The following is a 27,065-nucleotide window of genomic DNA, read 5'->3' on the forward strand; positions in this document are numbered from 1 at the left end:
CCTACCTCTCCTCTCCCCCCTTTCTCTATTTCTGTGGATGGCACTCTAATTCTCCCTGTCTCATCAGCTTGTAACCTTGGGGTCATCTTTGACTCCTCTCTCGCCTTCTCTGCTCATATTCAACAGATTGCCAAAACCTGTCGTTTCTTTCTCTATAACATTAGCAAAATCTGTCCCTTCATCTCTGAGCACTGTACCATAACCCTTATCCACACTCTTATCCCCTCTCATCTTGATTATTGTAACCTGCTTCTCACCGGCCTCCCTCTTAGCCATCTCTCTCCTCTTCAATCAGTCCAAAACTCTGCTGCGCGACTCATTTTTTGCCAAAGTCGCTATGCTCACATTAGCCCCCTCCTTAAGTCACTTCACTGGCTCCCTATCCGTTTCTGTATTCAGTTCAAACTTTTCTTATTGAGTTATAAGTGTATTCACTCTGCCACTCCCCAGTACCTCTCCACTCTTGTCTCTCCCTATGCCCCCCCCCCCCCCTCGGGTACTCCGTTCTGTAGATAAATCTCTCTTATCCGTCCCCTTCTCCTCTACTGCTAATTCTAGACTCCGTTACTTTTGTCTTGCTGTACCTCATGCCTGGAATAGACTTCCCGAACCTGTGTGTCTAGCCCCGTCTTTGGCCGTTTTCAAGTCCAAACTTAAAGCCCACCTCTTTACCACTGCTTTTGACTCCTAACCATTACTCACTTGCCCTGTCCTTATCCTTACCTATTTATTCTCTTATCCTTATTTGTTCTGTCTGTTTACCTGTCTTATCTAGATTGTAAGCTCTTTGAGCAGGGACTGTCTTTTGTGTATGATGTACAGCGCTGCGTATGCCTTGTAGCACTATAGAAATGAGAAATAGTAGTAGTAGCTTTTCAAAAATGTAATTGTGTGCTTGCACTTCCTATTTTACCAGGGCATGCACACAAGAACTGCGTTTACTGTGAAACTCTTGTGCTCATGCTCCAGGCACGTTCCTCCCCCTTAACTTCCCAATGCTCAACGCTAACAGCGTGTATATAATTTGCATGCTATTAGTGTTGAGCTTTGGGAAGTTTTTTTTCTGCACAATTCCTGCAGTATTTCCTGGCGCTGTTTCCTACAGTGCTGGAGCTCCGTGCATCGGGCCATTAAAGCGCTATACATCTCTGCTTATCTCCCTCCCTCACCCTTCCCACTGTTTCTCCCCAACTGGATTGAATTCTATCTCTCTTTTCCATCCCTCCATCTGTGCTGGCAAGTGGTTTCAGGAATCCATTGCTCTCATCGAGTTGAAAGTGTTTTTAAACCCTGGACAGCAAAACTAGTATGAAAGAGAGTCAGCAGGAGAAACTAGCTCACTGCACTGTTGTTGCGTGAGGATAAAAGTTTATGAACTAGATAAAGAGTGTCACTGTTATACTAGATATGCTGTATAAAATTCCTTTAATGTGCGTCATTGGTTTAAAAAAATGTGAGCTTTTTCCAAATTGCTAATGGGTGGTGCAAGTTCTTTTAGGTTGGAACATTTTTGGCTGGTATAAGAAGGGGTGGGACAAGTTGATGTTTCTGTTCCAGCCCTTAATGGAATTACTGCCAGCTTGTCTTCTGTGTGTGTGTGTGTGTGTGAGTGAGTGTGTGTGTCTGTATGTTTATATAGATATCATTACCACCTTTCTGCTAAAATAAAAGAAGAGTCACGAAAGGTGCTTCCTGTTGGAGTTTTCTTCTCCATTAACACAATGAGGAAGGAACTATGCTCTTTCGCCTTTGCCCGTGCTGTTTTCGCCGAATTCCTTGCCACGATGATATTTGTCTTCCTCGGACTGGGCTCTGCTCTCAAATGGCCATCAGCTTTGCCCAGCGTCCTGCAGATCGCACTGTCCTTTGGCCTTGCCATTGGCACCCTGGTGCAGTCCCTGGGGCATGTCAGTGGCGCCCACATCAATCCTGCTGTGACAATGGCATTCCTCATCGGGTCCCACATTTCCATCTTGCGTGCCTTATTCTACATCATTGCCCAACTGGTGGGAGGGATAGCTGGAGCAGCTATACTCTACGGGTTGGCACCAATTGGTATCCGAGGAAATCTAGCTATGAACGCGGTATGTATATACAACTGATAAATGTATTGTTAGTGATGCAAAAGCTGTTAGTCACAATTAGGAGTGGGAAGCCAGTGGGATTTTTTGATCTTGCTGAGTATGGACTAGGCAGATGTTCTGACAACATCTGGAAGTTCTTTAATGGGAGATTGGCAGGGGTCAAGCAGATAAAGATGCCTCAATAGTTTCTAGAAGTGCAATGGAGAGATGGAAACTCTAAACAGTAGTAACATTGAAAAATAGAGTTTACCTGCTTGGGAGCTGACACCTCTAAGGTGGCTGATAATTGTACACAGGGAATAAACAGAAGCAAATGGTGCACACCAGGATATCTGGACTAAACAGAGGATCAACAATATATGACCAATTCAGAAATATCCTAGGCTGCCTATGGACTCGCTATTATTGTGTGGTGACATTTGCCATATTCTGGATACTAGGGCTTCACCGATTTATGATATGTATAATAAATTTATCTTTGGTGGCATTGAATTTATACAGTTATGGATGCCCTGATTGAAAAGAATTACTATTCCTAGGGTATTTCTGAGTTGGTCATACATCATTGGTCCTCTGGTTCTGAAAATTATATATGCAATTTGTATTGTAATGTGAGGACTGTAACAAGAACAGTCATTTTGTCCCTGACAAAACATGAAGCTGTCCAGAAAAAAAAGAAATGATGAATGGGAATATATACTCTCAAGATATCTTTGGTCCTTTGCTCTGTTTTTATTCTGCTGTCTTTGAGGTGTAGCTAGGGTCAGGGGTGATGCATTTAATTCTGGAAAGTAATGGAAGGCAGCTGCCACTACTGTGATGGCACCTCTGCCTAACTAAGAACCACTGAAAATCCCATAGACTCATTCCTACAACTTTATCTGTCATTAGGCACTAAGGGGTTAACAGACAAGCTGGACAACTTGCACAGAGATAGTAATAATTACCTTACGCAATGCCAATGTTAACATTATCTCAGATTTCCCTGATAAGGAGAGATTAATGCAAACTGCAAACACTGTGCTGCAAAACAACAGGATTGTTTTCACAAGTGCTGTAGGATGTCAATTGGTAATCAAATCAAATCAATTCTTGTATACCGCTAATATCCCCTTTCCAGGGTTCAGTGCGGTTTACATTCTAGGTGAGACAAAAACCGATAATGTTAGTGTGAGGTATGAGAACAATTAGAGACCATTGGTGTAATGCATCTCTTTTCAGTGTGAACAGGTTATACAGAGTAGTTAAGCACCTGTCTGTCAGAGGGACTACAGCATCGGCACTGGCAGTAGGATGCCATAGATAGAAGACTGTGTATGTCATAGGTTCATGTGGGGGGGGGGGGGGGGGGGGGTCAATTGAACTTATATTTAAAAAGGGGGTAGAGATGATAGAGGGGATGGTGGAAGCAGGGGAGGACAAGGAATCACACTGCCCTTCTAGCCAGCAGTTAAGTTAAACCGTTTGAAACGAAATACTCATGAGAAGCTTACCAGCTGGCTCCATTATTTTACAGGACTGCCAAAGGGATCATATTGGGTAAAGACTGCTGGCACAAATGTACATAAAAGAGAGGAAAAGTTCATTCATCTCTCAGAAATAAATCACCCAAAAATATTTAACGGTTCATGGAATTTGAAAACACCATAGCAGTGTGAGTCTGTGGATCTGCAAGAGGACAACTGATTTTGCTACTGTAAACTTCACCCCAAAGCCTATATTATTTAGGGTTTTACAATTTCTGTCTTGTGAGGTGTGCCTCTAGGTGGTATTTTGGGACTTGTTTTTAGCAGTTTGATAGTTTGTTGCAAAATGATGTTCATTGGGTTGGAGAGCCCAAAGTACATCGTCATGAAAACTGTAACATGGGATGTCAGTTATGCAGAAGCTAGTTGTGTTAAGAGGCGGTGCAGTGACTGTCTAAGGGACCCTTTGAATAAAGGGTTGCCACATTGCAACCTGGATCTACCGCCGGCCCAACACGGGTGCCAGCAGTAGTTTCACCCCCGTTGGTTTAGCACAGGAGCCCTTACCACCACCTCAATGGGTGGCGGTAAGTGCTCCCCCCTGAAATGGCCACACGGCAAGTGCAAACTTACCACACAGCCATTACGTTTTTGGTAATTTTTACCTGTTGTAGTAAAAGGGGCCCTGGCACGCAGCAAAAACGTCTGCGCAGGGCCCCTTTTACTGCAGCTTAGTAAAAGGGCCCCTAAATGAGCTGTAATCTACTTCTGAGACACATACATAATTTTAAGGTGCCCCAATTAGAGCACCACCTATAAACCAAAGATATATTTAATAATACCTAACAAAAGGAACACAATGAATGCACCAGTCACATATCGAACTTGTTACATAAATCAAAAGAAAGACAGAAAATGCCAGAACACCCAACCAAACCTGGCCTAACTGAATGCTTGCATTTTGCCCACTTTTCCAATTGCCCTGCTCCCTACCCTTAAATTACTGTTAGAAAAGTGCAGTAGTCCAAACATTCTGAGATGGGAAAGAGCGTTACATGCACCAGATGCTATTTCGTAAAGTGAATGTCACTAGATACACCGCTCTCAGGGATTGATTTCTTCTATATGACATTTTTATCTGAGACTTAGTACTAACAGTTTCTTGAAATTGGTACAATATATTTTTGTAAGTATCTTATATTGTACCAGGAGGTTTTCCACAGAGCTAATTACCTGGTCATCGATTGATCTGTCTTTACTGTATCATATGATGTGCATGTATATTTATTGACATTCTAAGAATTTAAAAGAAGTACATAGGAATGCAAAAATCTGATGCTCAATGTGTTCGACTTGGTATGAGTCATCTTGAAAAATATGATGTACTGATGTACATTTACTAAGCTTATTGGTGCTTTAGAAAAACAGGAATCGAAGAATTACCATAAAGTGTTGTAGCCTGTGAGTCGCTTGCTTAGAGATTTACCTAAGGAACTTTTCACAGAAAAAGGAAACATAAAAAAGCACTTGCATTTTTACCCCTTGTAGATTTGCCGTGTTTTGCTTTATTTCCCCATGCAAATTTTTACCAGATTCCGACTATTCGCACACAGCTCCCATTTCTACCCCTCTCCCTCACCCCCAACAGAGTGAGAACCATTTTGTAGCTAAATTTTACATGCCAAAAATGAACAATCTTCTGAAAGGTATTTGTAAAGGGAAGAATCTATACTTTCCAGATGTCCTTGTTGGGAAGCACTAGAGCCAATTATCCAGTGAGTACTGTGTCTCTGCAGCAGAGAACTACACCTGGGGATGACTATTTTCAAAGCCATTTGTATAGGTAAATACCAATTTATAGGAGTTAATTCTATAAAAGTCACCTAGAGTTAGGCAATTGACACACATGTGCTGAGTTAATTCTATCATGACAATCCCATGCATAATTCTCAATATAACATACTAGCAAGTTTGCATTTATCTGCTTAAGTTTAAGTGCATCCACTTATGTCAATCTTTTTGAATGTTTGTGTCATGCATGATCTTGCTCGGCCGCTTACCTTTCCTATCCAAGTAATGTATTTCTTTCCCTTATTATCTTATTTTGACTTTATTTTTAAACTTTTGTTAACCGCTTTGACCTATTACCGTAAAGACAGTATATCAAATAAAAGTAAAGATAAACATAAATGCCCTGAATGACATATGTAACTGACGGAATTGTAACAGTTAGTGCACAAGTGTTTGGCATGGCCCTGTCCTGACCATGCCCCTTCCACCTTGTCACTCCTCTCACAGTTATGCAGTATAGAATTCATGCACTAACATTATATACATGTAAGTGAAAATTGGTGCCAACTAAGTAGAAACGTAGAAAAATGAAGGCAGATAAAGACCATATGGCCTATCCAGTCTGCCCTTCTATGCCATCTACTCTCCCTATTACTCTTTTAGAAATCCTATGCACTTGTCTCAAGCTTTCTTGAGGCTGTTCCATGAATTCACCACCCTTTCCACGAAGAAGTATTTCCCTAGGTTACTTCTGAGTCTATTCCCTTTGACCTTCATCCTATGCCCCCTCATTCCAGAGCTTCCTTTCAATTGAAGAAGACTTGCCTCCTGTGCATTTATGCCAGGTAGGTATTTACACATCTCTATCATATCTCCCCTCTCCCACCTTTCTTCCAAAGTATATATATTGAGATCTTTAAGTCTGTCCTCATATGCTTTATGATGAAGTTCACTGACCATTTTAGTAGCCACTCTCTGGACCAACTCCATCCTGTTTATATCTTTTTGAAGGTACGGTCTGCAGAATTGTACACAATATTCTAAATCAGTTCTCACCAGAGTCTTATACAGGGGCATCATCAACTCTTTTTTCCTTCTAGTCATTCCTCTCCCTATGCTCCCAACCATCCTTCTAGGTTTTGCTATCACCTTTTCTACCTGTTTGGCCACCTTAGGATCATCACATACAATCACACCCAAGTTCCGCTCCTTTTTCATGCACAAAAGTTCTTCACCCCCTAAACTGTACCATTCTCTTTGGTTTCTGCAGCCCAAATGCACAACCCTGCATATTTTAGCATTAAATCTTAGCTGCCAAATTCCAGACCATTAGTCTAGATTTGCTAAGTCCTTCCTCATGCCAACCACAAAGAGGCAAACCTTACCAGATAGCCCTCCAGCAATATCACTCACAAAGTTGTTAAAAAGAACCAGCCCAAGAACTGAACCTTGCGGCACACCACCGGTAGCATCCTTTTCCTCAGAATGAGCTCCATTTGCCACAACACTCTGTCGCCTTCTATTCAGAACCATGTCAAAGGTTTTGCTAAAAACTAAATACACCACGTCTAGCCATCTTCATTGATCCAATTCTCTGGTCACCCAGTCAAAGAAATTAATCAGATTTGTCTGACAAGACCTGCCTCTAGTGAAACCATGTTGCCTCAAGTCCTGTAATCCATTGGATTCCAAAAACTTTACTATTTTTGTTTTAAAAGTGTTTCCATTAATTTACTTACCAGAGAAATCAGACTTACTGGCCTGTAGTTCCCATCCTCTTCCTTACTTCCACTTTTGTGGAGAGGGACCACATCTGCTCTTCTCCAGTCCTCAGGGACCACTCCCGACTCTAGAGAAGTATTAAAAAGGTCAGCCAGTGGAGCTGCTAGAAATTCCCTAAGTTCCTTCAATACCCTCAGATGTATGCCATCTGGCCCCATCATTTTGTCCACCTTCAGTGTAGCCAGCTCCTCATGAACATAGTCTTCTGAAATTCATCAGGGACTACCACCCCTCCATTCCTATTTGTGATTGTCTTCTGCAGTCCTGCTCCCGGCTCTTCAGCTGTGAACACAGAACAGAAATATCTGTTAAACAATTCAGCAGCTTCTACATATTCCTCCCCTTCACCAATTATCACTCATAATTGGTTGTTAGTGGCAATTTGTGCCATATTAATTAACTTGCATGTGTAACTGTCAAGTGTATTCTGTAACGTGGTGCGCTTAAATTCTAAGTCACATAGTCGAAAAGGGGGTGTGGCCGTGGGTGGGGCATGGGCGTTTCTAAACTCTATGCACTTTGTTATAGAATAGACCCGATCTGCACCTAATTTAGGCATCAGGATTTATGCCAAGTAAAACATGGTGCAAATGGCCATGACTAAATTTGGTCGAGTGGAGAGGTGCTCTGTGTATTCTATATACCGTGTGGAAATTTAATCCTATTCTATATAAAATATAGGCGTGTTTTAGGGAATATAGCTAGGCATACTTGTTTTCCACCTGGAATTTTCAGGTACCATATATAGAATGTAGCCCAAGTGTGAAAATATGGACACAGGACTATAGAATTAGAGGAATGGTGGCACATAAGAGAGGCATTCCTAGGGATGTGTTTTGGGTGGAATCAAATACACCTGTAGTTTGTATTAATGCTTTTCACTATTCACAGTTTTTACTTTATTGTTTGTATCTGGATTTTATGTAATTAGAATAGTGGTTAACTAATTGTTACATATGTATGTATATCTATCTATATCTATCTATATCTATATATATATAGAGAGAGAGAGAGGCATAGTTTTATGCATTTTGTGTATTTTTTGTTTTTAGAACATTCTGACCCCTAAGGCAGGCAGTTCTCCTCCGAAGCATGGTCCTGTGTCAGGTCTCTTCTAAATTTGGATGCTTTGTCAATAAAAATTCTGATTGTTTTATGCCTGGCAGCTGGAAGTCATTTTGGTCCACCCCTCCTTTTCCCTCTAGGTGGAATCATAAAACCGCATGGGTAGATTATATTTTCAAATCTACTTGGGTTATTCCTTTCATAATCCATCTAAACAAAAATCAGGTACAAAGATCCACAGATACTCTGTACCTGTAGCAAGTTGCAAAGTGAAAGTGTGCATGTACTTTCTCTTTTTAAACACGAATCACAGAGCGTGAGTATAAGGTACCATTACATTTTCCCCCATAGCAGACAGTCCGTAATTCTTCCAGTGCAAAAGGCACTTCTTTGTATCAGAGACATGAAGGCTGCTGCCAGTTGTGCATCCATCTTTAATATTTCTCTCATGGAGACAAGGACTGTATCAGAATTTAAGAAAGTGTGCAACAGACACGTGAGATCCCTTAGGAAAGGAAGAGTTAGTGGTTACTAAGGATGGGCAAACTGGATGGGCCACTTGGTCCTTATCTGCTGTCATGTTTCTCTGTTTCGAACTACATGGTCCTTGTTGCAGGTTGTTTACCCATTCCATTCCATTTAATTAGCAAGATAGACCATTACTGTATATGCAAAACAATTAAGTGGTCTACTATAAAATATTAAAACATTTTCTTCCATTCTTAGATTATTTTTCCTTAACTATTCTCCTCCTCTAAAAATATTAGTGGTCTTTTTACAAAGGCGTGCTGAAAAATGGCTTGCGGTAGTGTCGGCGTGGGTTTGGGGCACGTGCCAATCCATTTTTCAGCACACCTGTAAAAAAGACCTTAAAGTTTTTTCCAAAAATGGATATGCGGCAAAATCAGAATTGCCGTGCGTCCATTTTGAGTCTGAGACCTTACCACCAGCCATTGCCCTAGCAGTAAAGTCTCACGCGGTAACCGGGTGATAATGACATACACACATCAAATGCCACTTGGCATGTGTCCGATATGCATGGCTGAAAATAAAAAATATTTTTCAGACGCGCGTATCGGACACGCACCAAAAATTAAATTACCACAACAGCCACGCAGTAGCCGGGTGGTAACTGCATTTTGGGGAACATCGGGCACATGCAGACGCTTATGCATCTTAGTGAAAGGGCCCCTTTGTGAGGTTTCCAAAACCCCCACCTGAAGAAAGAATTGCACACTCTCTCAACAGCTTGTGTATATCATCGTCTTCGATATGTCTGATAAATAACTGTCTATCTAATAAAGCTTAAGGCAGTAAACAAAATTCTCAGAGTGGTGTACTATAAGATGTAACAGTTTGCAAAGAATGAATAGTCCAGTCTTCATTTAGACCCACATGGTTTACAAGTTTGTTCAGTGAGTATCCTCCATATTGCTTGGTTTTGTCTAGCCTCACCAGCATCGAGTACTTTGGGTCATTAATAAGCACATAACTGGCGTCAGCAGCAACCCATGTATATCTTTCTAACTCCATCTCTCAGACTAGGGAAAGCACTGTCAGGAAGTTGAAGGTGTTTTCTTATTCTGCAGCTCAACAACAACACTACTCCTGGACAAGCTGTAGCCATTGAAATCATTCTCACCTTCCAGCTGGTTCTCTGCATTTTTGCCTCTACTGATGGGCGCAGGACTGATGACCTGGGGTCTCCAGCCATATCCATTGGCTTTTCCGTTGTTCTGGGACACCTGATAGGGGTATGTACAATGCCCAAAATTTACAGCTATGATTTTTTAAATATATTCACGGATACTCACAAACTCCAGACCATGTAGTAGAAAACTGATGTAGGGAATGGTGAAGAGCACTGGCTATGTGGAAAGCACAAAAGAGAAGCCAACCTTATGAAGAAAAAGCAGTCTATTAATTCACAAAAGCTCCCAGGAATTCAAATACAGTTGCCTGACATGGCCATGTTTCGTCAAAATGTGGCTGCGTCAGAGGCAGAAAACCAGCTGGTTCAAAATCTCAGACTTCTCCACAGCTGGTGAAAATAGCCTCCCCGCAGAGATCTCTTGACCAGTTCTGGTGAAGTTTGAGATGTTATACCAGCTGTTTTTGTCTGCCCCTGACGCACCCAGATTTGCCCAAATCCAGCTGCATCGGGGGCAGAAAAACCAACTGGTGTAAAACCTCAAACTTCACCAGAACCGGTCAAACTAACTGAAAACGGCCACCCCGCAGAATTCTCTTGACCAGAGATCTCACCCCATCAGACATACTCGTGCAAATAAATTGACTAACGAGCATAGAAACATCAATAATTGGGTGCTAGCGACCAATTCATGATGTTAATTGGCAGTCTTAATAATTTATACGTGCATCTCATGGCACATTTTTCTATAACACATGGTGCCTAACTTCAATCGTGCATATCTGAAAGGGAGCGTGGCCATGGGGTGTATCAGGGTGTTCCAAAACGTTGCACACAGATGTATAGAATTCGTCCAAAGCGTGCCTAAGTTGGACACCGACATTTACACTTGCTTTTAGCAGGCATAAGTATAGCACCCAAAAGTTAGGCCCCAGATCTGTGCAGAATGCTACTCTGTAAAGGGTGAGCTCCCTGTATAGAATAACGCGTAGTGTTCAATTTTTAGGGTGCCAAATTTTCAGCGCCATTTACTGAATTCCCACCATATTCATTTTTGGCTAAAACTGAAAACACGGCAGAAAATTAAAATAACCTTTCAGTAAAAACTGAAAACAGGCAGAAAAATGATTTGGGGCCTCTAATAGCCTTGAGTCACTATCCATATAGCTAAGGAGTCCTTTTACTAAGGCTAATATAACAAACCAGTAAAATGGCTGATTTTTAAATATATTTTATTAATGGCCATGCACTAATTTCCCCATCGGCGCAAGGCTAGGTGGTGGTAAGGGCTCCCACGCTTCTCATGCGCTAATCAGGTAGTGTGCAGTAAATGTGCCCATGCTACCAGATTAGCACGGGCATGCCTGCTTTCTGGCCCCAGACATGCCTTCCGCGCCAAAAAATTAAAAAATATATTTTTAGATGTGGGATTAGCGCACGCTAATGCAAAAACCACTGCAGGATGCCTTAGCGCATCTCACAGTAGTACCCTTTTGGCACACGGTAGGCCTGTGTTAGGCCTACTGTACCTTAGTAAAAGACTACTTAAGGGGGCCCTTTTACTAAACTGCGGTAGGGCTAATAATGCATATGTAGCACACGCCAAATCGATACTACTGTTGGGCTAGCAAGTGCTCGCGGCAGTAATTTCAAAGCTGGCATGCGCTATGTCCCATGGTAGAAAATATTTTTTTATTTTCTACCACGGGGGCCTTCCCAGCGGTAATCAGCAGCTCAGCCACATTAGTATGTGCTGAATGATTACTGCTACTGTGACAGGAAAACAGCTCGCAGAAACCTTTTGTGCATGTTTCACTGAACTCCGTGCTCGCTAAACTGGCTAGAACCAGTGTAAAAACCACATTGCTGGCTCGTTAGATTTAGTGCATCTGGGTCTAAGTGGCTTCATTTAAAATAGCCTTTTTGTTGGCCTAAATTAAATCACTTAGAGGACCTTTTACTAAGCTGCGATAAAAAGTGTCCTGTGGTAGTCTGGATGCGTGAAATTGGTGCACACTGGGCCATTTTGTGCCATAGCTGGGAAAAAGGGCTTTTTAAAAAATGGGCCAGTAAATGGCCGTGTGCTAAAATTAAAGGTAGCGTGCAGCTATTTACGGCCTGAGCCCTTACTGATTGCTGACTGTGGCAATGAAGTAGATTGGAGGCCCACAGCAGTTTTGAAAAAACAAAAAAGCTGCACTGGCTTTCATACATACAGCTTCTTTGTATGTAGGAAACCCATATACAAGCACCGCTCTGATCATGCACAGGGCAGCCACACTTAGCGATTGGCTGTTCTGCGCATGCTCAGCTGATCAACTGGCTTCCCCCCTATCGAGCTGCTTGCTGCTTTTGCGAGCAGCTCATTTGCATACGAGTTGCTTTGGGAATCACTCTGTATTTCCAAATCAGTAATTTACCAAGGTGGAAATACAAAGCAATTCTTTATGGGGACCTTTGGGCATCTGGGCCTAAGTTATACAGAGAGCGGCTGAATATCAGCACTATACAAATAGCTGCCAATAGTGAGTATTTTTCACATATTTTCAGTGCCACCTATCCGATAGTGGTACTGTGTAAATCCTTCTGAAAGTAATTATTGCCTTCTGAAAGTCCACTTATTTTTGGCAGTCTCTTGTTCGTGTCATGCTGTTGACAGGGCAAGTTGCAACCAGCTCTGTGTTTATGGTTACAATGTTTCAAGTGTCAAGCTCTCATATAGCACAAAATGATGGTGACGCCAAACTATGGGGCCCTTTTACTAAGCTGTGTAAGCATCTATGCACGTCCAACGTGTGCCACAATGGAGTTACCGCCCAGATACCACGTGGCTCTTTCGGTAATTTCATTTTTAGTGAACGTCCGATACGTGCATCCAAAAATATTTTCAGACATGCGCATCAGACGCGTGCCAAGTGGCATTTTTTTTTTTTATTTATGAATTATTAGATTTATATTTATGCAATAATACATAGATACACACTTCAGACATTAACATATTAAGTATATATCACAGAAAGGAAAAACATCTCTTATTTAGTCCACAAATTATTGTTCCAAGATCTAGGAAATAAAAATAAAGGAAAAAAGAAAAAAAAAAGAAGTAGATAGAACCTTCAGTATCACAGCCGGGTTAAGCGCAAGCTATCAAGGAATTCACAGCAGTTATTCTTTAGTTGTAATAAACTCATTTAACTTCGCTGGATCAAAAAAAAAGTAATTAACAGCATTCAAGGAAATATAACATTTACAGGGAAACTTTAGTATAAAGGATCCTCCTATTCGGAGAACCCTCTCTTTTAAGGTCAAAAACTGCTTTCTTCTTTTTTGAGTCTCTCTACAGAGATCCGGAAATATCTGTATTTTTGATCCAAGAAAAGGAGAGTTCATGTGTCTGAAATAAAGTTTAAATATATTGTCCCGATCTAATTGTAAAGCAAATGTAACCAGCAGTGTAGTTCTTTCAGTAACTACCTCCAGAGATTGCTCTAAAAATTCTGTCAAGTTAACCTCAGATTGGGGCTTTATAGGCAACTTACTCAAAACAGCACCCGAAATATATTGTGTCCTGGTAATAGGTGGTAGTCCCTCAAGGGGGATACCTAATACCTCAAGAAAATATTTTTTAAGCATGTCTAGGGCTGGAGTAAGGGGAGCTTTAGGAAAGTTAAGAAATCGTAAATTGTTGCCTCTTATCTGGTTTTCTAGGTATTCTATTTTTCGCTGCTGGAGGTTACTATTATTTATCAACGTCAAAGATAAAGAGTTCACTGCTACTAAGTCTTTATCAAAAGTCTCCATTTTGATCTTCTGTTCTGCAATTTCAGATTTTACTACTATTTGATCTTGCTTTAGTTCAGTCACTTCTCCCCTCAATATACCTGAAATTTGCTGCAAATTGATGTTCAAACCTTGAATTGCTTCCCATAATAAGTCAAGTGTAACAGTCGGTGGTTTAATCAACCCTCCAGAGTTCCACAGGGGTTCGCCGGGCTTCCCTTCAGACAGCGAACCTGCCTGAGCTGTTGTTCTCACCGGCGTCGAAGAAGCGACGGGGTCTCCAGCCGCGCCTGCAGGGGACCGACTTCCGGATTCTGCCAAACGCTCCCACGTCGTCTTCGCCTCAACCCCTGGTCTGGGGGGCGCTGCTATCTGTGGAGGGCTTAACGAGATTCCCTCTGCGCTCCGGTCTTCAAGATCTCCCGGACCTCCCAAAGTGTTGCCTCCGGTTCCAAGCACTCGAAGGCCTGATTCCTGCAGCGTCTTCTGACGCAGCGGAGGTGGGTCGACCTTGCCCGTGGAGATAGGTAAGCCAGGCTTCCCTTTCCTCTTACCCATCGCGGGTTTGAGAGAACTCAGTTGCGCTAAAAACGAGCAGGGTTCAGGAGCTCCCACAAGTGCGTCTACTCACGCCGCCATCTTGGAACCCATCCCAAGTGGCATTTGACACACGTTGGTCATTGCCGCCCGGTTACCGCGTGAGTCTGTACCAGTAGATCAATGGCTGGTGGTAAAGTCTCAGACCCAAAATGGATGCGCACCAATTTTGATTTTACCACACGTCCATTTTCATCAAAAATTTTAAAAAGGGCATTTTTTGCAGGTGTGCTGAAAAATGGATCTGTGCGCGCCCAAAACATGTGCCTACACTACCGCAGACTATTTTTCAGTGCACCTTAGTAAAAGGACCCCTAAATCCCTTGCTTATTAGTTCAAAACAATTTGTTTCAATAACTCTTTGAAAAAGGTATTAGAAAAATTGGATGAATAGGTTTTTTTTTCCCATTTCAGTAAGGAAAGGGAAAAAAAGTATGCTCATAGCTCCAGTCTATCCTTTAACTATAATAGGGGGAATTAATTGTAATCATTATACCACAGAGAAGAAAAAACCCCATCCGTTAGCTTAGTAAACTGGTAAAATGTGTCAGATGTCAGGTATATTATCCAATATGTTCAACTGTGAAAAAACAAAACAAAAAAATATATAATAATTATTTTCTATTAAACCCAATTTGCCTTAACTAAGGGTATCTTTTACATTACAGAGTAATAGGGGCCCTATGGTAGCATCAGCACGTGGATTTGTCGTGCCAATGCCCCTTTTACCTCAGCAGGTTTTAAATTTGTTTTTATTTATAATCAGTTTATAATACATCTCAAGTATAACACTTGAAAGCAGAAAATGTCAGCTCTTCCAGGATAAAGGATAATAAAAATAACAATTAAAAAAAAAAAAAAAAACAAAGAAATTCAAACATGGGCATAGGCAGCATATACAACCTCAATAAAAAGGAAAAAGAAAGAGAAGGGGGCAAAGGAAAAATGGAGAAGGAGGAGTACTTAATCCAATATAAAGTAACATAACAGGAAATTTCTTCCAAAGGTTAACATTTGCATATTTCTACAAAAGACTATCTAATCTGTGACAGCTGGGAGAGGACGCTACAGTCAGAGCTGGTTTCTTCCTGTTTTTTTTTTTAAGGAAATGGCTGTGTAGTAAGTCTCTGCCAGGTCTCTCAGTCCTTGGCAATAGCAGGACCGGTGTAACCATTACACAAACTAGGCAGTTGCCTAGGATGGCACCTTCTTGGATGGGAGGGGATGGGAAAGAGCAGTTACAATCTAGCGCACGCTAAAAATTATCATGCGCGGGATTATGTATTGCGGGAGGAACGCAGGAGCCGGGTAGTAGTGCGTTTTTCCACATTAGATCAGGTATTTCTGCTGATGCCGTCCCGTTGTAACAAATTAACACAGTGGAGCAGAGTGATCAGAGAGAATCTGAAGGGCATCACCTCCTCAAACTAGCGGCATTGTGGAGCCAGGACGTAGTGGAGGCAGTCACGGTGGACCGACTGGGAGCCATTTTTGGGAACCTGTATAAACTAACTCCAAATGCTTCCTTGCAAGACATACAGTATAGAATTCTCTACAGAGTTGACATCACTAAGGAACGGGGAAAGAAGTTAGGGATGAGGGAGGATGCCACCTGTAATAAGTGTGGGAACAGAGTGGGCACATTTGTACATTCATTTATGGAATGTCCGGCTCTGTATGCATTATGGTCTGGGGCGCTGAGTGCACTGGAAGATATCTTACAATGCACTCTGGAGTGGAAGTACTCCGTCACATTAATGGGGTGTGGGACCTCACTCACGGAACAGGGGTTGGGGGCGGCGCAGAGTGCATTTGTTCTTTTAGCGATGGTATTAATTAAAAAGTGCATCCTGCAAGTCTGGGTTGATGCAGCTCCCCCGTCCTTGGACGCGTGGAAGAATAGCATGAGTGAAATGGCAAAGTGGGTGCTCCAAGCGCAAAAATCTGCTGTTTCTCTGGGCAAGCGGCAATATCGAGACATATGGGGAAGGGCGCTCTCCTCGTTCTCTAAAAACAAAGAGTCTTGAACTAGGAATTCGGGACACAGGGTGGGAGGGGAAGAGAGCGGGAGGGAGGGGTAGGCAGGGGGGGGGGATTGGGGGGGGGTCGACTATGGGAATAAGGGGAAGGGAATAGGAAAAAGCTATGAAGTTCAATATTATAGTGCTCACGATGCATAGAATATGTTTGGATTTCAATGTTGGAACATTTGGGGGGGTTTTCTCTTTTATGCTGTAATGTGGTTTGTGGTTGACTTCATACAACAATAAAGAAATTTAAAAAAAAATTATCATGCGCTAACAATAGAGACACTCATTATATTCCTATGGGTGTCTCTAGCGTTAGTGTATGCTAATTTTTAGCGCACGCTAAAAAGTTTGTGCACCTACAGTGCAGCTTAGCATGGCCCAAAGTGAAATAGATCCTGACTTGTAGAGGGCTTAACAGGGCTTTTGGAAAGATTCGTTTCTGAGTCGGCTTACTTTTGTATTACCTTCAGATAGGGATTGGTTGTTAGGTTTACTTTTGTTTTGTGACTTATTTGTTGGAATTCAATAAAGAAGATGTTCTAAAAGAAAAAAAAATCAAAAGTTCTTTTTACAGTTAAAGTGTGGAATTTTCCCGATGTTTCTAGCGAGACTCAAAAGAAGGGTAAACAGTTCGTGTTACTATGTCCAGAAGTTTTACAACTGCAAGGTTTGCTCTTTCTTAAATTTCCCTGTAAATGCATACAGTCAACTCTTAAAAATATATATGGTTGTAAGCAGGGGCGTATCTGGACTGGCGGTAGGGGGGGGGCCAGAGCCAGAGGAAGGGGGCACATTTTAGCCCCCCGCCATTTCCGGACCCCCCCCACCACTGCCAGACCCCCCTCGCCACCAATGACACTCTCCACCCCCTCCCGCCGCCGCCAACCCTCCCCCGCAGCTGTCACTTACCTTTGCTGGCAGGGGACCCCAACCCCCCACCAGCCGAGGTCCTCTCTTCCATGCAGGCTGCAAGTTGCAATGCTTCCTGTTCTTCTGAGTCTGACGTCCTGCACGTACAACGAGCAGGACGTCAGACTGAGTTCCAAATTCTGAGTCTGACGTCCTGCACGTTGTACGTGCAGGACGTCAGACTCAGAAGAACAGGAAGCGTTGCAACTTGCATCCTGCACGGAAGAGAGGACTTCGGCTGGCGGGGGCTTGGGGTCCCCCGCCAGCAAAGATTGGCGACGGGTTGGTGGCGGGCATGCGGGAGGGAGGGGGAGGTGGAGAGGGTCGATGGTAGGGGGGGTCCAGCACGAAATCTGCGGGGGCCCAGGCCCCTGTGGCCCCACGCAGATACGCCCCTGGTTGTAAGTTCTCAGTTATCAGCTGTGGGAGGTCCTGAAGTGCACCCAGTTAATGCTACTGACTGATATAACTTGACTCTCTTTCAGTGGCGTTCCTAGGGGGGCTGACACCCGGGTCGCATCGCCGATGCACCTCCCCCCCCCGGTGCAGCGCAACCCCTCCAGGTGAAAGGACACCCCCCACCCCGGCGAAAGAACCCCCCCGGGTGCACGTCGCTGGGGGGGGTGCCGCGCGCCGGTCAGCTTCGTTTGTTTCCATGCTCCCTCTGCCTCGGAACAGGGAGCATGAAAACGAACGAAGCTGACCGGCGCGCGGCACCCCCCCCCCCCAGCGGTGTGCACCCGGGGCGGACTGCCCCCACCACACCCCCTTGGTACACCACTGCTCTATTTAGTTAATGGCCTAAGGGGCCCTTTCACTAAGCTGTGTAGGCACCTATGCGTGCCCAACGTGTGTCAATTTGGAATTACTGCCCAGCTACCACGTGGCCTGGGTGGTAATTTCATTTTTTAATGTGCATCCACTACGTATGCCGGAAAATAATTTTATTGTCTGGTGCGCGGGTAGTGATCGGCATTTGAACACACATTGACCATTACCGCCCAGTTAAACGCGTGAGACCTTACTGCTGTGAATGAGTGGTGGTAAGGTCTCAGACCCAAAATGGGAGTGCACCAATTTTCATTTTGCCGCATGCCCATTTTTGGCCCCCAAAAAAGGCATTTTTTACAGGTGTGCTGAATAATGGATCTGCGTTCATCCAAAACAGGTGCCTACACTAGCGCAGGATACTTTTCAGTGCACCTTAGTAAAAGGACGCCTGAGTTTCTAGAGCAGGGGTTCTCAACCCAGTCCTCAGGACACACCTAGACAGTCAGGTTTTCAGGATATCTACAATGAATATGCATGATATACATTTGCATGCCCTACCTCCCTCCATTGTATGCAAATTTCTCATGCATATTCATTGTAGGTATCTTGAAAACCTGACTGTCTAGGTGTGTTCCGAGGACTGGGTTGAGAACCCCTGCTCTAGATGGAAGTCATTTAACCCTGATGTTTTGTCAGATTGCTTTTAATACCAGTATTTCCCCTTGAAATCTTGTGATCCTCCTTATGTGTGGACTTTAGGGAGTTATGAGGTGTGTTATTTTATAAGTAGTTTCCGTTAATTGTTTTGCTTCTTTATCTCCATTTCTGTACATGTAATTTATTTGGGGGCCCTTTTACAAAGGCGCGCTGAAAAATTGCCTGCGGTAGTGTAGACGTGTGTTTTGGGCGCGCGCAGAATCATTTTTCAGTGCACCTGTAAAAAATGCCTTTTTTAAATTTTTCACCAAAAATGGACGTGCGGCAAAATGAAAATTGCTGTGCATGCATTTTGGGTCTGAGATCTTTCCGCCAGCCATTGACCTAGCAGTAAAGTCTCACGTGGTAACTGGATGGTAATGACCTGCGCGCGTCCAATACTCACGTCTGAAAATAAAAATTATTTTTCGGACGCGCATATCAGACACACACCAAAAATGAAATTACCACAAAAGCCACGTGGTAGCCGGGTGGTAACAATGCAAACAACAGAGGAAACCAGTCTTCGCAAAACCATATACAGAAAACAAAAAAAACCAGCGAAGATGACCAAAAAATAAAATAGAAAGGACGATGCTTCAGTTTAAAAAAATCAAATAAACCAATTTAATGAAATACAATAAAATGTTTGGTGAGTTAGACTCGACACAGGTGTGTTTTGGCCTGTCTGGCTGGTGGTAACTCCATTTTGGTGCGTGTTGGGCACGTGTAGAACGGCTTAGTAAAAGGGCCACTGTATATTTTGAAATTGTATAAATAAAAAAAAAGAGATCTTGAGAACTACACAAACTCAGAAAACCATCAGCCTAAACTTGTAACTAATTAAGGTCCCCTTTTAATAAGCCGCATAGGCGCCTATGTACAGCCAATACGCGTTAAATTGGAGTTACTGCCAGGCTACCGTGTGGCCCTTCCAGTAATTTCAATTTTGGCACACATCCGCTATGCGTGTCTAAAAAATATTTTTTATTTTCTGTGGCGCGTAACGGATCTTACACGCGTAGGTCATCACCACACAGATTCTTTACTGCTAGGTCTATGGCTGGCGGTAAGGTCTCAGACCCAAAATGGACGTGCGGCAATTTTAATTTTGCTGCATATCCATTTTCGGCTAAAAAAAGGACTTTTTAAATGGTGCGCTGAAAAATGAATTGGCACACACCCAAAACCCAAACCTACACTACCGCAAACCACTTTTAAGCGCACCTTTGTAAATGGACTCCTAAATTTTAAAAGTATGCTGTCCAGCTCTGTTTTTCAAGGATCATTCTGAGAGGGATGATATTGGGATAATCATGTGGTCTTGGAAGCTCGCATACAAGATCTTTGGATAAGGCACCAAGCAGTGGAACTCAAATGAAATTTCTTTTAAATTGATCTGTGAGAGAGTTAAATGCAGACTGTGCTGTTACCAGAGAATGAATATCCAATGACTGACCTAATAGATAAGGTACCCTACTCTCATCCAGCAAAGCTTTAACACTTATGAGATGTTTTAATGTTTAATTCTAATTTTCTAAAGAGGTCAAAGTGGTTTATGATTACAATAGCAATAATATTTAGAAACCGTCGCCTCATTCGTGGATTATTTGTCTGACTCCTCTCCATTAGTAACTACTCGTGTGACCAATAAGGTAATCATATACAATGATAAACAAAAATTAGCAACATAACAATAGCATTATAATATTACCTAAGCAGTGTCTGAATAATAGCCTTAAAACATATCTAATAATAATTAATTTTTATTTATTTAGTTAGTTAGTTATTAGGATTTATTTACCGCCTTTTAGAAGGAATTCACTCAAGGCGATGTACAGTAAGAATAGATTGAACAGGCAGTTGGTAAAAATATTCAAAAAAACAATGCAAAATATGGCATGAAGGGGCATAATCGAACGTCGCTGGCCAAATAGTTCACCGGCGATCTATTGTGGCAGCGGCGCTACAGCTGGCCGGAACCGTATTATCGAAAAAGATGGCCGGCCATCTTTTTGTTCAATAATACGGTTTAGCCCGGCCAAATGCCAGAGTTCGCCGGGTTTGAGATGGCCGGTTTTGTTTTTCAGCGATAATGGAAAAAAAATGCCGGCCATCTCAAACCCGGCGAAATCCAAGGCATTTGGTCGTGGGAGGAGCCAGCATTTGTGGTGCACTGGTCCCCCTCACATTCCAGGACACCAACTGGGCACCCTAGGGGGCACTTCTAAAAATTTTAAAAAATACAAAAAAACCTCCCAGGTGCATAGCTCCCTTCCCTTGGGTGCTGAGCCCCCCAAATCCCCCCCCAAACCCACTCCCCACAACTCTACACCAATACCATAGTCCTTATGGGTGAAGGGGGGCACCTACATGTTGGTACAGTGGGTTTTGTGAGGGTTTGGAGGGCTCAACACTTAGCACTACAAGTGTAACAGGTGGGGGGTGGGGGAGGTGGACATGGGTCTGCCTGCTTGAAGTGCACTGCACCCATTAAAAACTGCTCCACGGACTTGCATACTGCTGTCAGGGAGCTGGGTATGACATTTGAGGCTGGCATACAGGCTGGCAAAAAAGGTTTTTATTTTAATTTTTTTTAGTATGGGAGGGGGTTGGTGACCACTGGGGGACTACGGGGAGGTCATCCCCCATTCCCTCCAGTGGTCATCTGGTGAGTTGGGGCACTTTTTTGAGGCTTGGTCGTGAAAATAAAAGGACAAAGTAAACCCAGCGAAATACTGATGAACACCGCTTTTTTTTGTTCCATTATCTGTGAAAGCCGGCCATCTGATAGCCACGACCATGCCCGCCCATGTCCCGCCTTCGCTAAGCCGCCGACACGCCCCCTTGAACTTTTGCTGGCTTGGCGACGGGAAAGTAGCGATGCTGTCAAAAATGCCGCTTTCGATTATACCGATTTCGCCGCTTTTGAGAGATCGCCGGCCATCTCCCGATTTATGTCGGGAAATGGCTGGTGATCACTTTCGAAAATAAGCCTGATAGTAAACTACTTACAATGTCAACATAATAGATAATAGAACATTTTAATTGATAGTGAAGGGTAAAGCATAGATGTCACATATAAATATATAAGAGAGTAAGAAGAGTTAGAAAGTAAAGTGACTGATTTAAAGAAAGTTGCACATAAGGTCAGAGAGATGGTTAAAGATCTCAGCTAGGGTAGGAGTGGATAAGCATAATATTATATATATCATAAAACATAGGCAAATTTCACATAAATATGAAGGGGGAAGTTATTAATTGGGTTAATTTATGCAATGTGACCTGTGCTAAAATAGAACAAATTGTGGTAAAATGACCCGTCTTAATGGTACCCTATGTTGATAATTTCCCCCCCCCCCCCACCACCACCACCAAAATGTTAATAAATCATACTACATAGGTTGTATGCGTAAAACGTCTTTATTTTAAAAAAAGAACATAAAAATAATTAAAAAATAGAAACAACAGAGCACATTAATAAATATCAGAAAGTATTTATATTCATGTATAGTATCAACAATGACAAATGCAGAAAAACAACTGGGCAACAATTATGCCTCTCTGTTTTCTATTCTCTTTTTTGAGTCTCTTTCTTCCTTTTTTTTCTCGTTTTTCTTTTCTTACGGTCTTTTTTCTCCCCAGATCTACTACACTGGCTGTTCCATGAATCCTGCCCGATCCTTTGGTCCTTCAGTAATAGTGAAAAAGTTTAACAACCAGTGGGTAAGTGAAGAACTTCTCCCCTCTAGTGGATAGCGGAGGACACATGCACTATACAAGAGAGGCTTTCATAATCACTGCAAAATAATTACATGCTGTTATGCAAGACTGTAGCAGCAACCTGGCCAAGATTAGCTTTAATCTTTGAACCAACACCAGTTCAAGGAAGGTGACAACAAGTTCAGAACTTCTTATTGACTAATATTAGGAGAGATTGGAAATTCATTCTAGGGTGACTGCAGAAGGGAAGGTTACCCACAATATTATGGGACTCAGGACACTGTGGGGCTCTTTTACTAAGCCACGTAGGCGCCTATGTGCACCCAGTATGTGCCAATTAAGAACTACCGCCCGGCTACCGCGTGGCTTTAGTAGTAATTTAATTTTTTACGCGCACTGGAAAATTTCCAGCATGCAGCACTAACCGGGCAGTAGTCGGCACTGTACACATGCTGACAATTACCACCCAGTTAACAAGTAAGAACTTATGGCTAAGAGAATGGGTGGCGGTAAGGTCTCATGCCCAAAATGGACGCGCACCAATTATCATTTTGCCGCACGTCTATTTTTGGCCAAAATAAAAAAAGTCTTTTTTGCAGGTACGCTGAAAAATAGACCTGTGCGTGCCCACGCATCTACACCAGTGCAGGCCACGTTTTGACGCACCTTAGTAAAAGGACCCCTATATATTCCATCAGGCTTTTCTTGTATGGTAGACAGAGGGCACTACATCCCCTGGCAAATGTACTGCATCAGGACACATTCAACTAATTCTAGTTTTATCCCCATTGCATCTAGGTACTTGCCCTGCTTTTCTTAGGTTAATAATAATTTTTAAAAAGCTAAAGAAGTAAAACCAGAATTGTCTGAGCACATCCAAATAACATGAGAACAGTTGCTATAATTCTATTGAAACAAATGATCTTTTGTATTCTTGGAAGAGTAACAGAGGAATGCTAAGTGACCCAGTTTTTTTTACCGCAATGGTTCCCGAACCTGTCTTGGGGGGATCCCCAGCCAGTTGGGCTTCCAGGACATCCACAATGACCATGCATGAGATAAATTTGTATGCAGTAGATGTAGAACATGCAACTCTATCTGATGAATATTCATTGTGTCTATCCTGAAAATCTTGTTGGTTGGGGGTCACCCATTACAAGATTGAGAACCACTGTCCTATGGGTTTGAACTTTCATTGTAATACAGGGTGGTAGTTAAAGCCCTTTCTTCTTCCATTTGAAATAAAGGGTAGGTCCTAGCAAGGACATTTTTGGGGTATATGACCTCTACAGCCACACAGGGTGCCAAGCACGAGGGGCTGCTGCCACATGAGTAGAGTACCACTTCCTCAACACTCTTCCACAACAAGGAGCAAAGAGATGGATAATGGTGCTGGGCAAGAAGTTAGGGATATAGCAAGAAGTGGAGGCTAGAAAGGGGGAGACCCACAAAACAGGAACTATGCTGGAGCCAACACCACTACCACTGAGGGGTTGGAAAGAACACTGGGCTGGAGATGCCACTGCCAAATGGGAATAGAGGCATCAACTTCCGTTTTAAACAGGGTACAAGTTACCTAGAGTGGGCCGCCCATGGTACTACAATACATCAGAAAAGAGGATAAAAAGAGTTCTGACTTTAAAGTCTCCTTCCACAAACTGTGTCACAAATTCTAGCCTGTCCATAATCATGGCATCCCTCCAAGTGAATGTAATTCATTGGATCTTGGTGACAAACAGATGACTTTGGGACCCATTTACTGACCTGCATTAAGCGCTAATAGGAGCTTAATGCAAGAAAATTGACCTAACAGGATGCGGTAAAGCATTTTGCATTAGTTTTGCCATTTGCACATGCTAACTGTGCAGTATTTATTTTTATTTTATTTTAATTTTGGATCAGGTGTATTGGGGTGGAGAACGGGCATGGAAGCACTATTCAGCTAGCAGCGTCAACTGAATAATACTGAGTTAATGCAGGAGCCCTAAGCCATAGGAGCCGACTGAACTAATTGACTTACCAGTTAGAAACACAATTGAATCAGCCAGAGCGTACTTCAGGCCCTTAAAACTTGGGAAGTGAAGGGTTAATATACTTAACTCTTCACTTCCCAAGTTGTAAGGGCCTGAAGTATAAATCAACATACATGTCAAGTTTCTCCTACATGTGCACACAGCTCTGGAATACACTACCAAAATGCCTGAAAACCAAGAATAATCATCTAAAATTCTGAAAAAACCTAAAGACTCACCTTTTCAAAAACGCATACCCCACAGAACTGACATAAATACCAAATCATGAAATATAACCAGGAAACGGACAGTACTCAACCCCGAAACATGATCCCACCCTAGTATTCTGCTTGGGATGAACCACCCCAACCTATTTACCGATACGTCTTTACTGTATTTGTCACTGTAACGGTACCCTTACACTGTATTTGTTCACACCGAGAGTCTGTAATCACCTCTCTGGAACTATGTAAGCCACTTTGAGCCTACTAATAAGTGGGAAAAGGTGGGATACAAATGTAACAAATAAATAAATAAAACTTTTCAAAATTATTGGGGGGTGCTAAGCCCAATGGAAATAACCCCTTGCTAGACACATACAAGGAATTTTCTCAATATTGGGGGTGCTCAAGAACCCACACACCCACAGAGCCGGCTCCTTTGCCCTTAGCGCCTCCTAAACAGGCCATGCTATGGCCATGCTAGAAATGTGCTTAGTAAACGGGAAAGTCTCGGGTTAGGATGTGCTAATCCCATTTACTAGTCCAGCATAGTAACAGGGCCCCTTTGTAATTTGTTTAAACCCAAGTTCTTGGGTTCCTGCAATCACTGGCCCATAGGTGAATGGCCATATTATGGATGGAATTTGTGATCATGGGTTGTAGGTCCTTCTTTACTTAAACCAGAGACAGTCTGTCTTTTTCATATGAGTAATACAGAAAGATGTGGATGGGTCAATTCCCACATTCTGGGGGGAAGCTTGGTATTTATCATTTGACTATCAGAGATAAAGGATCTGTTCAAATCCCTGCAGAGATATTTTTTCTCATTAACAAGGACCACTGACACTGTTAATAATTTATTTTCTTCTTGTTCACCAGGTGTTCTGGGTAGGACCTTTGGTTGGTGGAATCTTGGCTTCTGTGGTTTACAACTATCTTCTGTTCCCATACAAAAGGACTGCATCAGAGAGGCTAGCCATACTTTTAGGCAACTTGGAGCCTGAGGAAGAATGGGATGAGCGGCAAGAAACAAGGAAGAGGCGTTCCATAGATCTCCCTCCCCTCTGAAAACTGTGCAGAAAATCAGAACCCTGCATCTCAAAATCCACTGAACAAGTAGCTTACGGCAACTGTTAAGAAACCACACCGCCCTGTATCTCTTTTTAAAGATAGCCTATGTATATGTGAAAGGTAAACAAGCTGCACTAAAAGTGTATTAAAGCACTAACCTTTCACTCGTGGAATCAGATTTCAAATCCATCTTAAAGGCCTTAGGTGAGGAGACTTGACAGACTCATTTCCCCAGGACAGTTGGCCAGTTGAGCTCCATGGTGATAACTGATATGAAGACTGACGCTCTCCATTCCACCAGCCATCCTCAACCCTCTCAGTCAAGGACAAAGATAGGGCTATTGCTCGGGATGAGGGCTCAACTTGTTGATAGGGAAAAGTATGGTTTAAGTGGCTTCTGCTTTTACTGCTGGTGGCTCTTAAGTTTCCCATTCACTTAATCAAATATAATTTAAAACTGTAATCTCATGCTGTTCCCAAATGAATCTGTCAAAGACCTTTTAAACTTTGTGTACAAACATTTGGAAAGGAGAGTTCATGCATTCCAGGTCTCGCCTTGACATACAGCCTTACCCCTACCCCTAGGCTTTATGTACAGGAAGCAGGGGGTATTGGTTCAGTTCTTGGTTCAAGAAATGCCTCTCCTTCACTTAGTTGCAAGAGGTGGCTTCTGGGTTCCTGTCTAATTCTGAATCAACCCACTTCTCCTCTCCCTCCACTTTCTATCTCAGTCGATGCACCCTCAACCTCCCCGTCTCATCTGCCCGCAACCTCGGAGTCATCTTCGACTCCTCCCTCTCCTTCTCTGCGCATATGCAGCAGATAGCCAAGACCTGTCACTTCTTTCTCTATAACATCAGCAAAATTCGCCCTTTCCTCTCTGAGCACACCACCCGAACTCTCGTCCACTCTCTCATTACCTCTCGCCTTGACTACTGCAACCTACTCTTTACTGGCCTCCCACGTAGCCATCTATCCCCCCTTCAATCCGTTCAGAACTCTGCTGCACGTCTTATCTTCCGTCTGGACCGAAATGCTCATATCACCCCTCTCCTCAAGTCACTTCACTGGCTTCTGATCAGGTACCGCATCCAGTTCAAGCTTCTCCTACTAACCTACAAATGCACTCAATCTGCAGCCCCTCATTACCTCTCTACCCTTATCTCCCCTTACGCTCCTACCCGAAACCTCCGCTCACAGGACAAATCCCTCCTCTCTGCACCCTTCTCCACCACTGCCAATTCCAGGCTCCGCCCTTTCTGCCTTGCCTCTCCCTATGCTTGGAATAAACTTCCTGAGCCCATACGCCAAGCCCCCTCCCTGCCCATCTTCAAATCCTTGCTTAAAGCCCACCTCTTCAATGTCACCTTCAGCACCTAACCATTATACCTCTATTCAGGAAATCTAGACTGCCCC

General features: G+C 42.9%; 1 protein-coding gene across 1 annotated transcript; it reads left to right on the forward strand.

Moving 5' to 3' along the window:
- Window positions 1-1,721: 1,721 nt before the first annotated feature.
- On the forward strand, window positions 1,722-25,780 carry LOC115465060 (aquaporin-5-like). The gene is made up of 4 exons (XM_030195458.1): window positions 1,722-2,084; window positions 9,778-9,942; window positions 22,268-22,348; window positions 25,458-25,780. Exons 1-4 carry the CDS (start codon window positions 1,722-1,724, stop codon window positions 25,644-25,646), a joined length of 798 nt encoding a protein of 265 aa, XP_030051318.1. The 3' UTR covers window positions 25,647-25,780.
- Window positions 25,781-27,065: the final 1,285 nt, after the last annotated feature.

The sequence above is a fragment of the Microcaecilia unicolor genome, chromosome 3, assembly GCF_901765095.1.
Source record: "Microcaecilia unicolor chromosome 3, aMicUni1.1, whole genome shotgun sequence".
Classification (NCBI taxonomy): Eukaryota; Metazoa; Chordata; class Amphibia; order Gymnophiona; family Siphonopidae; genus Microcaecilia; species Microcaecilia unicolor.

Excerpts from the sequence above, each read along its gene's own strand:
- LOC115465060 (XM_030195458.1), top strand. The coding sequence starts at position 1,722 with ATGAGGAAGGAACTATGCTCTTTCGCCTTTGCCCGTGCTGTTTTCGCC. Across the intron at positions 2,085-9,777 it reads GAAATCTAGCTATGAACGCG|CTCAACAACAACACTACTCC; the intron begins GTATGTATATAC and ends CTTATTCTGCAG. Across the intron at positions 9,943-22,267 it reads TTCTGGGACACCTGATAGGG|ATCTACTACACTGGCTGTTC; the intron begins GTATGTACAATG and ends TTTTCTCCCCAG.